We start from the raw sequence: 12,403 nt of genomic DNA on the forward strand, positions 1-12,403 counted from the left end.
AAGCCCTCGAGGCCGGCCTTGCCGGCCAAACGAGAAACAGAAGAATCAGTTTCACTTAACGACTTTCAGCAACCTTTTTCAACCGCCGGACGAACCAAATTTAAAAATATAAAGTGATCTTCATATACATAGGGTAGAAAACAGCGAAACATTTCGCTAATTTAAGTTCTTTCATGATGTGATGTGATCGTTCAGTTCCACATTTTCCCCCTCAAGAATACAAGGTTGTGGAATAACTCTATTTTCCTGTGGCTCAAAATGGCTTTCTCTTTGCAAAGACTATTAGCATAGAGTGGTATAAAAAAGAGCGAAGCAACATATGGCTGTACCATTTCTTCATTCTACGACTCCTTCCTGATCAGAATAGACGAAACTAAAGTTACCGCGAGCGACCCCGCGTCAATATTTCTTCTCTCACCAGTCTTCGCCCTGTCTATCTTCCTTAAGAGGATTTGTTTAAGGAAGTGGGGGGGAGGAGAGGGTGGTAGTGGCAGGGGAGGGAACACTGCTTATTGCGCACACAGATGGAAGACATACCGACCTAAACACCCCAAAGCGTTTTACAAAAGTTATCATGGGGGATCGATCCTTCATGGCGGCAGCGCCGCGGCTTTGGAACAGTCTTGCCGTAAGCATTAGATTTGCTTGCACCAAAAGTGATTATAAATAGAAACTTAAGACCTTTTATTCAGCAAGACATTTTGTTAGTACAATTAGTTTATATTAAGATTTTGTATAGTTTCTTTTTTCTGCAAATTACTTTTCTTATAGCCAATTGTAACAGTGTAGTTTTCGTCTTTGATTCCATAGTGATTGTAAATAGTATCGTAAACACTTTTGTTCTTGGGCCATCGTAATTTGATCAAAAATAAGACACAAACAGCAGTGATAAATATATTGAACTTGCATATTTTGATTATGACTTGACGTTTCGTATATAATCAACATACATTTTCAAAAGTAATCGTTGAAATTTAAAACAGCTATGTATATATAACTAAGGTGAGGGGACTGGAACCAAGATTAAGCAAAAAACTTAACAATAAACATTTGTGTTTATTGTAATGTTTGTAACGCGCATTTGATTATTGTTAGAGAAAATGCGTAATGTAAATATTAAATGTTATTATTATTATTAAGCAGAGAATATTCAAACTGTACAATTAATTCCATTGAACTTTTTATTCAGATTCAGAAAAACCTTTGATATCCTGTTGATTTACTTACTTTATTTAGATCTGTTTCCTTCGATGCGCTCAAGCACCAAAATTAGCTCAATGTAAGATTATCTAATCTTGTGGTCATCAATAAACCTACAATTTGGACTCTGGATAAACTCAGTTGCTTGCAAGGAAGGGTGCGGCGAAGGCACGCCGCAAATTTCCGAAAAAAAAAAAAGCAAGTATAAATGGTGCACGTGGTTTGATATTTACAAAAACGTTTTTCTATGTTACAATGGGTAATGCTTAGCAAGTTGTATTCTGGTATAAGTGGTATAAAAGTAACGGAAATATCTATTTTTGCATGGATGTACAAGTTTATTGTGACGAGATGAGCTGGAAATTTGTGCCGTAAAGAATAATCACAACACTATGCTAGGACTGTGGATGGAAATATCAAAGCCATACTTTTACTTGATGGTTTTGATATACATTGGCACTTTACGAATGAAATTTCTTTCTTCGGAAACTCTTCTTTCGTAATTTTTTCCACCCTATCATTGGGGATGGTTTCCAAATTAGCGATCTGCTTCGAAGTCCGCGATAAACTGAAAGAGGAATAAGACCAAGCTGACCGCGCCGTCCGATTTTAGGACTGGGTCGACAACTATAAGCAACTACCAGGTACTTTTCAATGTGAGGGCAGTTTTCGCCACCATTTTGCAGTTCCTTGTAAAACGCCTGCAAAGGGCAGAAAGGAATATTGTTACATTTGCTCCTCAGTTTAGAGACAGTCTCTGATGCGCCAGGACAGAGTTCCTGCCCTTTGGCAGACGGACAAACTTCAGTTCTGTCACGACCCCAGAAAGCTGTATTTACTCTAAGAAGCCAGTCAGACGGGCAGGAAATCACTGAGCGCTCCGAGTCGCACAAAATGGCCTCTTTATGTTGAGGGACACAAGTGTAGTTCACCAGGAGATATTTGCGGACTCCGAAACAATGCTTCGAGTTCTGTAACTTGTCGGCTTTTCCTTCTAATACACAACTTCCCATTCCTTCGCACATTTCCTTGACTATGTGTTCCGTCTCGGGGGCTGTGTGACAATTTGTCATCGGATCCCCGTCATCCGAGGGGCATATATCAGGGGATTCCCGACCCCAAAAGACCCCTGTTATGGCGATAGCGGATCCAGGCGACTCGCATGTGAGTGGACTTTTTCCTTTGGAACAAACTGTTACTCGTTTCTCTGGAAAATAAAAAAGCGCATTCATCCAATCATGTTCTTCTCCTTTGAAATTACCATAATCTTATTCCCTTGGCAGTTTAAGGTATTGACTCGAATTATGCTTGCTTATTAGGAAATGTTCTCTACTGCTCTTTCATAAAGCTTTCCATTTTGGAATTTAGGACCTACCGTCCTCAAGCTTTTAAAAATTTCTCTGTCAAACACGTCTTAACTCCATTCAGTAAACAAAAAAGTTATTAGGTTGAATCATCAATCTCTCGGTGGCACTCTGTACTACGTATGTATCAACTTACTCGTGGTTCCGCGCACGAATGAAATTTAACTGATGGGCCATGTCAGTTCTCAGTGTCCACTCCCTTATAAATCAAGCTGTGCGGGGCAGACCTTCAACTCTACGTGGTAGGTTAGATGCTAAGTTGGATGAACACTTCAGTTTATTTTCCTTGTCTTACCTGCCGCTAAGGAGGTCAAAGTTCTCTTGTGCCCTTTCTGTGTGCTGCAGACATACCCTAGCAACAGTAAATAAAGAAAAGTGCTAATTTATTTAGAATAGCGTTAAGTTTGATACAGTTTGTCCCGCACTAGGTTTAGTTGGCAGTAAAACTTAACTTAAATTCCAGTTCTCTTATGATATAGAACTCAGTTTGGTTGAAAGCAAAGTAGTTCCTTACAATACAATTGTAGCTTTGTCGTCTAGAGATTAAGATCACTTCTCGCCCATCGTTTACAATGAAAGCAATGAAAGTTATAAACGTTTTTGACAATCAAATGTTTGATTTCCACAAACAGCTGTGTAAGCATCTTGCCTTATTTTAGAAGAAAGGTCTGTTTCGTAAAATAAGTACGTTCGTGTTCACTGTAGTCAGTTCAACAAGAACATTTTCTCTATAACCAGAATGAATTGAGGAGAAACTCTAGTAGAGTCAAATGATTGGCTTCGAAGCTTAGGGACCGAGGGAATATTTACTTGAATAACAAAAAGCTGTTCACGACAAAATATTCTTACCCGACATAACCACGATGGCTGTGAGGTGAAAAACAAGCTTAACTTCCATTGCTGTGGTCGCGTCGTCTGCTTTAGAGTGGTTAAACTGATAAAAAATTTCAAGGCAAGATGTTTTAAATCATTTGTACGTTTTGGTGTTCAACCTTTTATCGGGGGAATATTGTCAAAAACATTTAAATAACCGAGTTAGTGGATGAAAACAATTCTCGTCTCTCGCTCTGGAAAGTGCAGTGACAAAAAAAAAAAACAAACCTTTCCTCCTGAAAAGATTACGTAACATCGACATAGCTTTTGACGCCAACAATTCAGTATTTAGATTAGACTATTATTCCATCCACAAACAGCGGCGGCTTGATGAGAAAACAATATTTTATCGATAAAATTTGAAGAGAATTACGTTCGTTCGGAGGTATGAACAGGCACCAGTAATAATTAATGACTGGAAATGCATGAAAGCTGTCGGCCATTTATTGTCTTTTAGTGTTCTTGTGCAGGTACATGCTAAGCGCAGAGGCTGAAAATGATGGGAGTATGTGTGGAAAACCTGTTTTGTGCTGGACACCAAATTAAGTTCCATTGCGTGTGGAGCCCAAATTGCGCTTTAATAGTCTGGGTTATTAAACACGAAAGTGTGACAGGCGATTAAACGTACGCTAAAGACACTTCTCAGTTACCAAAAGTATCGAAAACCAAAAGACATTTTTGAAGACCACATGGTGGTAAAGTGTAAAGTGCAGTAGATGCAGCATCGCCAATGATGAACAAATTTAACTTATCACTAGAAGGGTGTAAGGAACAAAGAAAAACAGACAGAGAAAGAGCAGAATACCTTTTTTTCTTTCCATTAAAATTTTTACAAGTTTTCCCAGTACATCTGATGCTGACAATGCGCGAGACCAAGGATCTCTGCGGGTTAGGGGAGGATGGAGAATGTCTACTCGTTATTAACAGATACCCTATAGATCACGTTTGTTTTAAAACCTTGCTTTCATCTTGATCGCCGGGCTCTTTGCACATCATTGAGGATAATAGAGGATGTTATGTACAGCAAACCTGAGCCTTTGGGTTGGAGAATGTGTGAATAGAACATTAGCTCTGACAAATACGCTACACTCGAAATGCCAGCTTTAGAAATTCTTTTACAATGGCAATTTTACATTATCAACTCAGTTGATAAAACCGAATTATCTTGTCCCCAGGTCAGTTGCCTTTCCTATTGATGCGATCGAGTTTAACCAAAGGATATCGTCTTGAAGGTTTGTGATTTTTTATTGAGTTGTAAGTACCTCTCTATAAGTAATACTGAACTAAAACTAAAAACTAAACTGTATGATTCAATAATCTCTCTCCTATTCATCCGAGGCTTAAGAACAAACTCTAGCTTAGCTGACGCTTCAGTCTTGATCATATGAAGCCAAAAACTTCTCAGGTTTAGAACACCATTTACTGGATTATTCTCGACCAGAAGAAAGCAAATGCTTTCATCTGCCAATGATCAGTCCAAACCGCAATACCATACACTGATACATCTAACTGACTGTACAAAATTGTGCAAAAAGCATACAGCGTTATGAAAAACCACCCCTAAAATCTGAGTTCAGATAGTGTTGCAAAGTCCCGCCGAGTAACTACTTTTCATTTGTCCAAAAAACAAAATTAAGGCATAAAAGTCTTATCAAAAGCAAAAAAAATTGCAATAGAATTTAGACAGAGAATTTGAATAACAGGATTGTGGTGCTAGACTAAAATATAAAATTATTGTAGCCAGAATACAAAGCTTCATACAATAAAGTTAAGTGTTAGAATAGCTAGACTTTGATAAATAAAAAGGTATATTGTAGCCAGATTACAAAGATTCATCTAATAAACCTTCTGCTAGAATCAGATTTGAAGTTTTTTGGAATAAAGTTGACCGACGTGACTCCAGCTAACTAACTTTAACTGACTTTAACTAACACTATTGCGATTACTTCAGTTTGACTTAAGGGCGATTTGAATTATCCGTAGCACTTCATTTGTTATTACAGTTCCCTGATTCAAGGTGTTTTGGCCGCAAAAAGAACGGCACTTGAGCAACAAACTCGTCATCTACCGGCTAATAGCTTCCCATTGAATCATCGCGACGATGAGGTGATAAATATAAAATATCACCAAACGTATTGAGAAGTTTTAAGTTGTAAAACGTCTTTTCCCTCTTCATAGTGACGACGAATCTGAAATTTAAGCATGATATGAAATGAGATTGACTATTTAGGACACAGATGTTATATATTTGATTTGCTCTGCCCCGCTGTATTGGTTGAATTGCATCACTGGTAGTCCAGTTCTTGAACACTCCATTCTGCATGGTATACGGGTTGAACCCGGGAGAACGAAGAGAGTGTGGGTTCAAACTCAGCCAAAGGAAGGGTTTAGAACCTGGACTAATGCGACTTTCAAAAAGAACACGGTACTGAAGAGGCAGTATTCAGTGTCTAGAGACGATCTCGTGCATTCTACATTACTGGTTCATTTTGAGGCTATCCTCTGCTTTCGTATTCAGTGGTTTTCTGTATATTATTATTTTCTTACCTTGCTTCCACACTGTTTGATCTATATTTCAATCTCTCTTTTCCTTTCTTTTGGAAGTTTTCTTCAAATCTAATTGGAAGGAAATACAGTGGCTTAATTACTGATTAACTATGGTGACAACGTGGATAAAGGATGAGATAAAATATACGAAGTGCATAGGAAAAGGTTCTGCGATAACTGTAAATCTAGTAATGCACAAAATTTAGTGCAGTAAGTCTAAGGGTGACATATTACTTAGGCATGGACTTTTACTAAAAAATCGGCGAGGAGTAAGTACGATTTTGAACGATTTTTACCTTTATCAGCCAAGGTGCCTATTTCCTTGCTTGTGAGAGCTTTCTCCCAGAGAGCGATATTATCTATCTCCAATGGTACTCTAAACTTTGGAGAGTGAGAATTGTTTGGTCTTCCAACTTGCAACGTGGAGAAAGAATCTTTCGGCCTTGAAACACCCATAGCTTCTCCCCTGGCCACTTCCTCTCCGTTTATGTACAGTTTAAGTAAACCCTTCTTCTCCCAAGAGAAGGCGATGTTGAACCATCCATCTGGAAGGTCGCGTGTTTCAAGCTTCCACTGGTTATCTTTTGTGCTGAGTATGAGGATGTAGCGGTTGAGAATATGAAGGAGAGCGAACCCTCGAGCCTGGCTGGTCTGACCTCCGCTGGACAAGAAATACGAGCTGGATTTCTTGTGAAAGTATTTCTTGTCAAGTTTAAGCGATGCCATCATCGTCATCCCGTGATTTCTACAGTGGTCTGGGTCGCTGAAGCATTTTCCTGGCGAGATAGAGTGATAACATGTAACGTGGAAAAACCCTTCACAATCTACACATCAATTCTCTGCACTTTCTGTTACACTTTTCTTAAAACTTTAGCTATGAAAATTTTGTGTTGAATCCAAAAATTCTCCCTAGTTGATATTTTCCTCTCTTCTCTTTACCCTCTGCTTGAGATGTATTGATTTAACAAAGAGAAACTCCTTTGTGGTCACTCCTAATAGTGAAAGGGTCCATATAGAGCTACATGTACTACTATTAGTTTTACAAACGGTTCTCTCTTCATGACTCATTACCTGTAAAGTCTCCGAGAGAAATCCATCCTCTTGCTTTACCGGTGTCGGCTACCAAACCCCGCCTAGTCCCTGAGACAACACGCGATCCTCCCATGAGCCGCGCTGGACGCTTTTGAACAGCATCATGGGATATGTACGTGCCCGATGCATCTTCAAATGACCAGAAAAGATCAGCCGACCGAAAATCTTTGGGAACTGTTAGGGGAAAGGATACAAAACTTTTAAGTTACTTGTGGTTTAGCTACTTCCTCCTGGCCTATTAAAACTTTAGTTTAATGGTTAAGGCATTGTGTGATAAGGGTCCATGTTGATACCCGCCCAATGCTAGAGGGGCCACCCTGCTGAAATAAAGATGACTTGACTTGATCCTTTTTTTTTCACATTCACAGTTGTCTCTCTAAATTTCACTCTTTTATCCCGTCCCAACAACCTTCAGTTTGATATGATCTCGGGCTAGGTCGCTGCAATTAATTTCGTGCCCAGATCCTACCTGTAACTGTAACTGACATGTAGGGGCCATTGGCCGTGGAAGGTCTAGGTACTAAACTACGCTGCAGCTTACAGAAAGGTTACAAGTCATCATGTGGATTGTGGGCTATCATTCATAGGGTTCTATTTACTGGCAAGTGCTCAAGGGAGGAGGAACCTGAATTTCATTTCGAAATGAAACCATTCTGTAAGTTTAGAATTTGAAATGTCATCAATATCTTTGATCGTGTGTTCTGATCATCCACGTGAGTGTAGTCCTGAGAAGGACTGTTGTCGATAATGGTGACTGACGTTTCGACAACCTGGGAAGAAGTCATCAACAGAGTCGCTTTCTAATAACTTACCAGCATTGGCTTCTTTGACTTTCGAGTTCTTCAAATTCGTCGTCAAAGGCTTTTTCTTGAGAATGCCTCCTCTTTTTTTGCCAACTGCAATTTGTACATAACAAAGTCAAGTTCAATCCTACACTATGATAGATAATTTATAACATAACCAAAGTGAAGCGCGCGCTCTGATTGGTCAATTTAGCGTCCCCCATTTGCCCATGGGTGTACGCTGCTGACGTGAGCAAATGCAAAGACTATTTTTACGCGCGCGCTTGTTTTTTCTGGTCGCGTAAGATTTGTTAAATAAAAGGGAACTCTTTAGCTACAATGCATCAATGTTATGTTATAAAACAAATGGTAAACACCACAGCGTACACTATTGAGTTATGGATGCACTTGGGAGGTTTGCTAAGCACTCAAGAAGCTAGAGTCGCTCTCGGCTATCGCCTCAATCGACTCTTACGCTTCTTGAGTGCTTAGCAACCTCCCGCGTACATCCATAACTCAATTGTGTACGCTGTGGTGTTTACCATTTGTTAAATCTGTGTTACAAGCAGTGGCATCTCGCTAAAGAGGAGCACCTCAGAACAATCTCTATATTTTCCTGTTGCGACAGATTTTTTTTCAGTCAGTGGCACAGGAGTACACGGCAAAAATAATCAGTTGACCGAATCAATATACGATCTATTAAAACATTAGATACGCACCTCGTACTCGACGCGTACTTTTCATCTTCTGTAAAAGCTTTCTCAGTTTCTGCTGTTGTTGGACAAACAACAATCTCTTTTTTCTTTGGAAAAGCATGAAGCTCTTGTTTGCGCGCTGTTGCCTAAGAACGAGCATGCGCTGTCTTCGTTTGTTCTCCTTTAACTGCTTCTGATATCGGAACCAATGGACTCGAGCGTTACTCGCTCGTTTCATCAGCTGTCTCCTCTGGGCTCGCATTATCCCCAAGTATTTGTATTGCCGATTTCTCTTGTAGTACACCATCCTCTTCGCCACACTGATCAACTGTTTCCTTATAACTGAAAGCTGCGCTCTCGCTCTTCGTTGACGCGCCTTGACTCTGAATGCCTGGAGACGTAATCTCGACGCTCGTTGTCTTCTCCTCAGGTATCTTGATCTGAGTATCCTCTGTCTCAGAGAGATTTTCCGCTTGATCTGAAGCATCCTTTGCCTTATTAACAGTCTCATGCGCGTCGCTTGCGCTCTTTGACGCGCGCGCAACATGGCTAACTGACGATACCGCCTCTGAAGTTTCAGCTTGGCCATTTGAAGAGCGCGGGCTCTCCTTTGTTGAGCAATTAACTTCAGTCTTCGCATGCGCTGCTTCATTCTCAATCGCAACGACCTCATGGCCCGTCGTCTAGCTCGCTGGATTCTTGCTCGCTGTCTTGCTGCCTTCAATCGCACTAATCGTAGTTTCAGGCTTAACCTGCGTCTCTTTATTTTCCTCTTAATTTTTTGCATTCTTTTAACCAAGACTTTTTTTGCTTTTCTTGCCACCTTGAGGCGTTTAATGTTGCCCAGTTGTTTCAAACGACGGACCCGCACAACAACTCGGACCGCCTTCCTCCTCAAAACCCTAAGTCGTCTGATTCGTTTTATTATCCTCAATTTAAGTTTTCTTGTTCTTGCCACTCGCCGCTGCTTTCTCTTTACTCGTCTTACCCTTCTCCTCGTAGCTCGTATTTGCTTCATTCGTTTTCGTTGCCTTGCTTTCCGAGATCGACCCTTAACTCCTTCAAAAAACAAATAGACAAGCTTATTTATTACATTTGATCAAAGATGCATGAGCTAGTGACTAGTTTCCAGTCGCTTACACTACCAAAGGATCTCGTGCCTTATGTTTGGCCGCGTGCAAAATGGGGTCAAATATGAGAGAAAGGTTGGTAAATTTTCAGAGTGAAAAGAAATAGAAAAAGTAAACATTTTTCCTGTGTTTTTATTTTACCCTGATGAGTTCCTAACAGAAGAACTTTCAGTTGACAGACGTAACTTTGTTAAAAAGAAGAGTTAATCGTTTGTCTTCAGGAAAGTTAATCTGTACGCCCTAGACCTTAAGCACTAGACCCAGGTTTCCTTGCTCAAAACAAAAGCCACTGAAGGGAAGTGCAATGTGTACGACTCTAAACATATCAATGGCTACAGTTTTGCCTAAGCCTGCCAGGCCTAATAGGCGTGTTGGTTAGAATTCCCAAAAACGGTATTTAATTCAAAGAGAACCAAAGCCAATATACTACTTACCTTTTCTCAACGGTCGTCTGTAATGACCTACAAAATGATCATTGCCATGATGAATTTATAGCACAGATAACAAAACTACTATATTTGTTTGGTTTAATTTACCGACAATAAGAATAAATCTACGGTGGTCAGTGATATTTATCACGAGTGACACTATCTTGTGAACATATCACTTGATACTGACAATCATTGGCTTCTTTTGACACTAAAGAGTGATTAGCATCTAACTTTTTGTACCCTTGACTACGATCAACGACTGTCGTTATATTATCTACCTTTTCCTATCATGTAAGCATCAATGAAACGCGATCCCCCTGCGCCGGCCCTGAAGCGACCCTTGATTATTGGTCTGGTTATATATGCTCTAGATGATCGAGTTCCATAGCAGATTCCATTGCGGCGTAGAGCGAATGCTTTGTAACCTCGGCGTTCTGCTAAGAGGGCGCAGCTGTACACCTTCTTTCTCCCTGTCACCCTGCCCAGCCTCGTACCCAAGCCTCTTCCTTTTAGCGATCTGAATCGTCCTAGCCAACGGTAATGCCAGGCAAAGCCTCCTTTACGAGGCCTAGGGCGAGGCTTGAAACGCCCTGATTAAATCAAAAGAAAACTGACTGACACCAATCACCAGCAAGGGCCTCGTAAATGGCGCTTACTGACATGTTTAATTTGATGCTAATCAACAAATAGGGTCAAAAGGCAGTTTATAACAGTTAGCCCGACGTTTTCATGGAAAATCAGTAAGATCTCTACACATTTCTGTTGAATAATACTGTCAATGAAAGTAACGTAAGGTCCTATCTGATGTTCGAGTAGTGACTGAGCAGATGATTTTCAGTGAGGCTCCCTAGATAGACGCGTCACAAGTTTCTTGCGGTGCCAACAATTTCTGAATGGCTCACTATCAAAGGACTCTCTAGGAGCTTCAATCGTAAGGGTATTCAACACAATCAGAATCTGCTCCCCAAACGTTAAGCTTTCTTATGCTGTATCTTACCTTTCCTGATCACATAAGCATCTATAACACGGGATCCACCTGTGCTCGCCATGAAGCGTCCAAACACCCGAGGTTTAGTAGAGTAAGTTGATGAATATCTTGACACGTAACAATCTCCTCGGTTGCGCAAAGCAAATGCGCGGTATCCCATCCTTTTGGCGCGTCGTGCGCATTCAAACACTTTCCTTTTCCCTCTCATCCTTCCAATAAATCGACCCAAACGTGTTGAAGTGGGTGATTTGTAGCGGCCGACGTATCGATAATGCCACACTTTCGTCTTTGGTCGAGGTCGTAGAGGCCCTGCAGGTCACATAAAAATAATTTACTCTTAAGTGAGTTCTATTATAAAGCTTCCACTTACGGTTTCACGTCGAAAAATGTCTGCGACTCGAACAGGCAGTCGATATCGAAAAGGCTGAAAAATGACGGTTTTCTCGTGTCACGAACTTTCGCAGGGCTATGCGGGAAACACTAGCAACAATTCAGTGAAAGATACAAGTGGAGATGTTGACCTCAAACCTTCTGCTGTAATCCATCCTTTAACAAGGACGCGAAGTATCTCCTGAATACTACGTTTCATCCTAAAACAATTGCCTAAATGAAGCCACAAGTTTTTGTCTTTCGATCGCAAAAATGCATTTCGTGAAAGTTACGCAACAATTTCGTCGACATTTGGCTTAAGCGGTTCAGTGATAATTGTCTGCCAAAGTTTTCTAAACGACCCTTGTTGTGAATAGAGGATAACAACGCTTTTCACTATATTAAAAATGTCGCCGTGTTAATCAAGGTATGCTGTTGCTATGGATTCACAAGGAAGTTCGTGAGATGCACAAACGTTTTTCAGTTCTGTGGTTGAAACCGAAGATCCAGTTTCGTCTTTAACTCACCTCTTCCAATTTTGTAAACAACCATTCCTCTAACGCTAAACGTTTTACCAAATCTTGTTAGTGGTGAACGTAAGTTTGCTCCATAGCAGTAACGTCTACTTCGTACTCCAAAATAGCGATATCGTGCCTTTCGCGCCATAATAGCGCACTGCTTGGCGGAGTTTAATTTGGGTCTGACCGTGCCTAAGTATCTACGGCCTGGAGATGAACGGCCTCGTGGTACTTTGTAGGTACCAAGGCGACGATAGTTCCATATGCGTCGCGACGGCCTGGGCCGAGGCCGAGGTCTGGAAGTACCTTAAGTTGTAAATAACAGCATTATTTTTTGTGCATTTATACATAACACGCACACGGGTACGGCTTCAAGCCTTCAAAGTAAAGATTGTCACTTATGTAAGTCTTCAA

General features: G+C 40.6%; 2 protein-coding genes across 2 annotated transcripts in view; both read right to left on the reverse strand.

Moving 5' to 3' along the window:
* Positions 1-1,158: 1,158 nt before the first annotated feature.
* LOC148718236 (protein eva-1 homolog C-like) lies at positions 1,159-3,828 on the reverse strand. Its single transcript, XM_088744038.1, has 4 exons — positions 3,666-3,828; positions 3,414-3,498; positions 2,860-2,916; positions 1,159-2,407 (listed from the first exon to the last, which is right to left on the reverse strand). The coding sequence occupies exons 2-4, from the start codon at positions 3,460-3,462 to the stop codon at positions 1,662-1,664; spliced, it is 852 nt and encodes a 283-aa protein (XP_088600164.1). The 5' UTR covers positions 3,463-3,498; positions 3,666-3,828; the 3' UTR covers positions 1,159-1,661.
* Positions 3,829-4,658: 830 nt separating this feature from the next.
* The window catches only part of LOC111324565 (uncharacterized), a 43,224-nt gene continuing 35,479 nt past the window's right edge, over positions 4,659-12,403 (reverse strand). Inside the window, exons 54-63 of the mRNA XM_088742459.1 lie at positions 11,999-12,295; positions 11,112-11,411; positions 10,393-10,704; positions 10,118-10,144; positions 8,578-9,612; positions 7,889-7,972; positions 7,056-7,250; positions 6,281-6,760; positions 5,985-6,053; positions 4,659-5,626 (exon numbers count right to left, since the gene is read on the reverse strand). Of these exons, the coding sequence (XP_088598585.1) occupies positions 6,013-6,053; positions 6,281-6,760; positions 7,056-7,250; positions 7,889-7,972; positions 8,578-9,612; positions 10,118-10,144; positions 10,393-10,704; positions 11,112-11,411; positions 11,999-12,295 (2,771 nt within the window). The 3' untranslated portion in view covers positions 4,659-5,626; positions 5,985-6,012. The remainder of the gene's footprint in view (positions 5,627-5,984; positions 6,054-6,280; positions 6,761-7,055; positions 7,251-7,888; positions 7,973-8,577; positions 9,613-10,117; positions 10,145-10,392; positions 10,705-11,111; positions 11,412-11,998; positions 12,296-12,403) is intronic.

Source organism: Stylophora pistillata, chromosome 13, assembly GCF_964205215.1.
Source record: "Stylophora pistillata chromosome 13, jaStyPist1.2, whole genome shotgun sequence".
NCBI classification, from domain to species: Eukaryota; Metazoa; Cnidaria; class Anthozoa; order Scleractinia; family Pocilloporidae; genus Stylophora; species Stylophora pistillata.

Excerpts from the sequence above, each read along its gene's own strand:
- LOC148718236 (XM_088744038.1), bottom strand. The coding sequence starts at position 3,462 with ATGGAAGTTAAGCTTGTTTTTCACCTCACAGCCATCGTGGTTATGTCG. Across the intron at positions 2,917-3,413 it reads AGCCATCGTGGTTATGTCGG|GGTATGTCTGCAGCACACAG; the intron begins GTAAGAATATTT and ends TACTGTTGCTAG. Across the intron at positions 2,408-2,859 it reads TTTGACCTCCTTAGCGGCAG|AGAAACGAGTAACAGTTTGT; the intron begins GTAAGACAAGGA and ends TTTATTTTCCAG.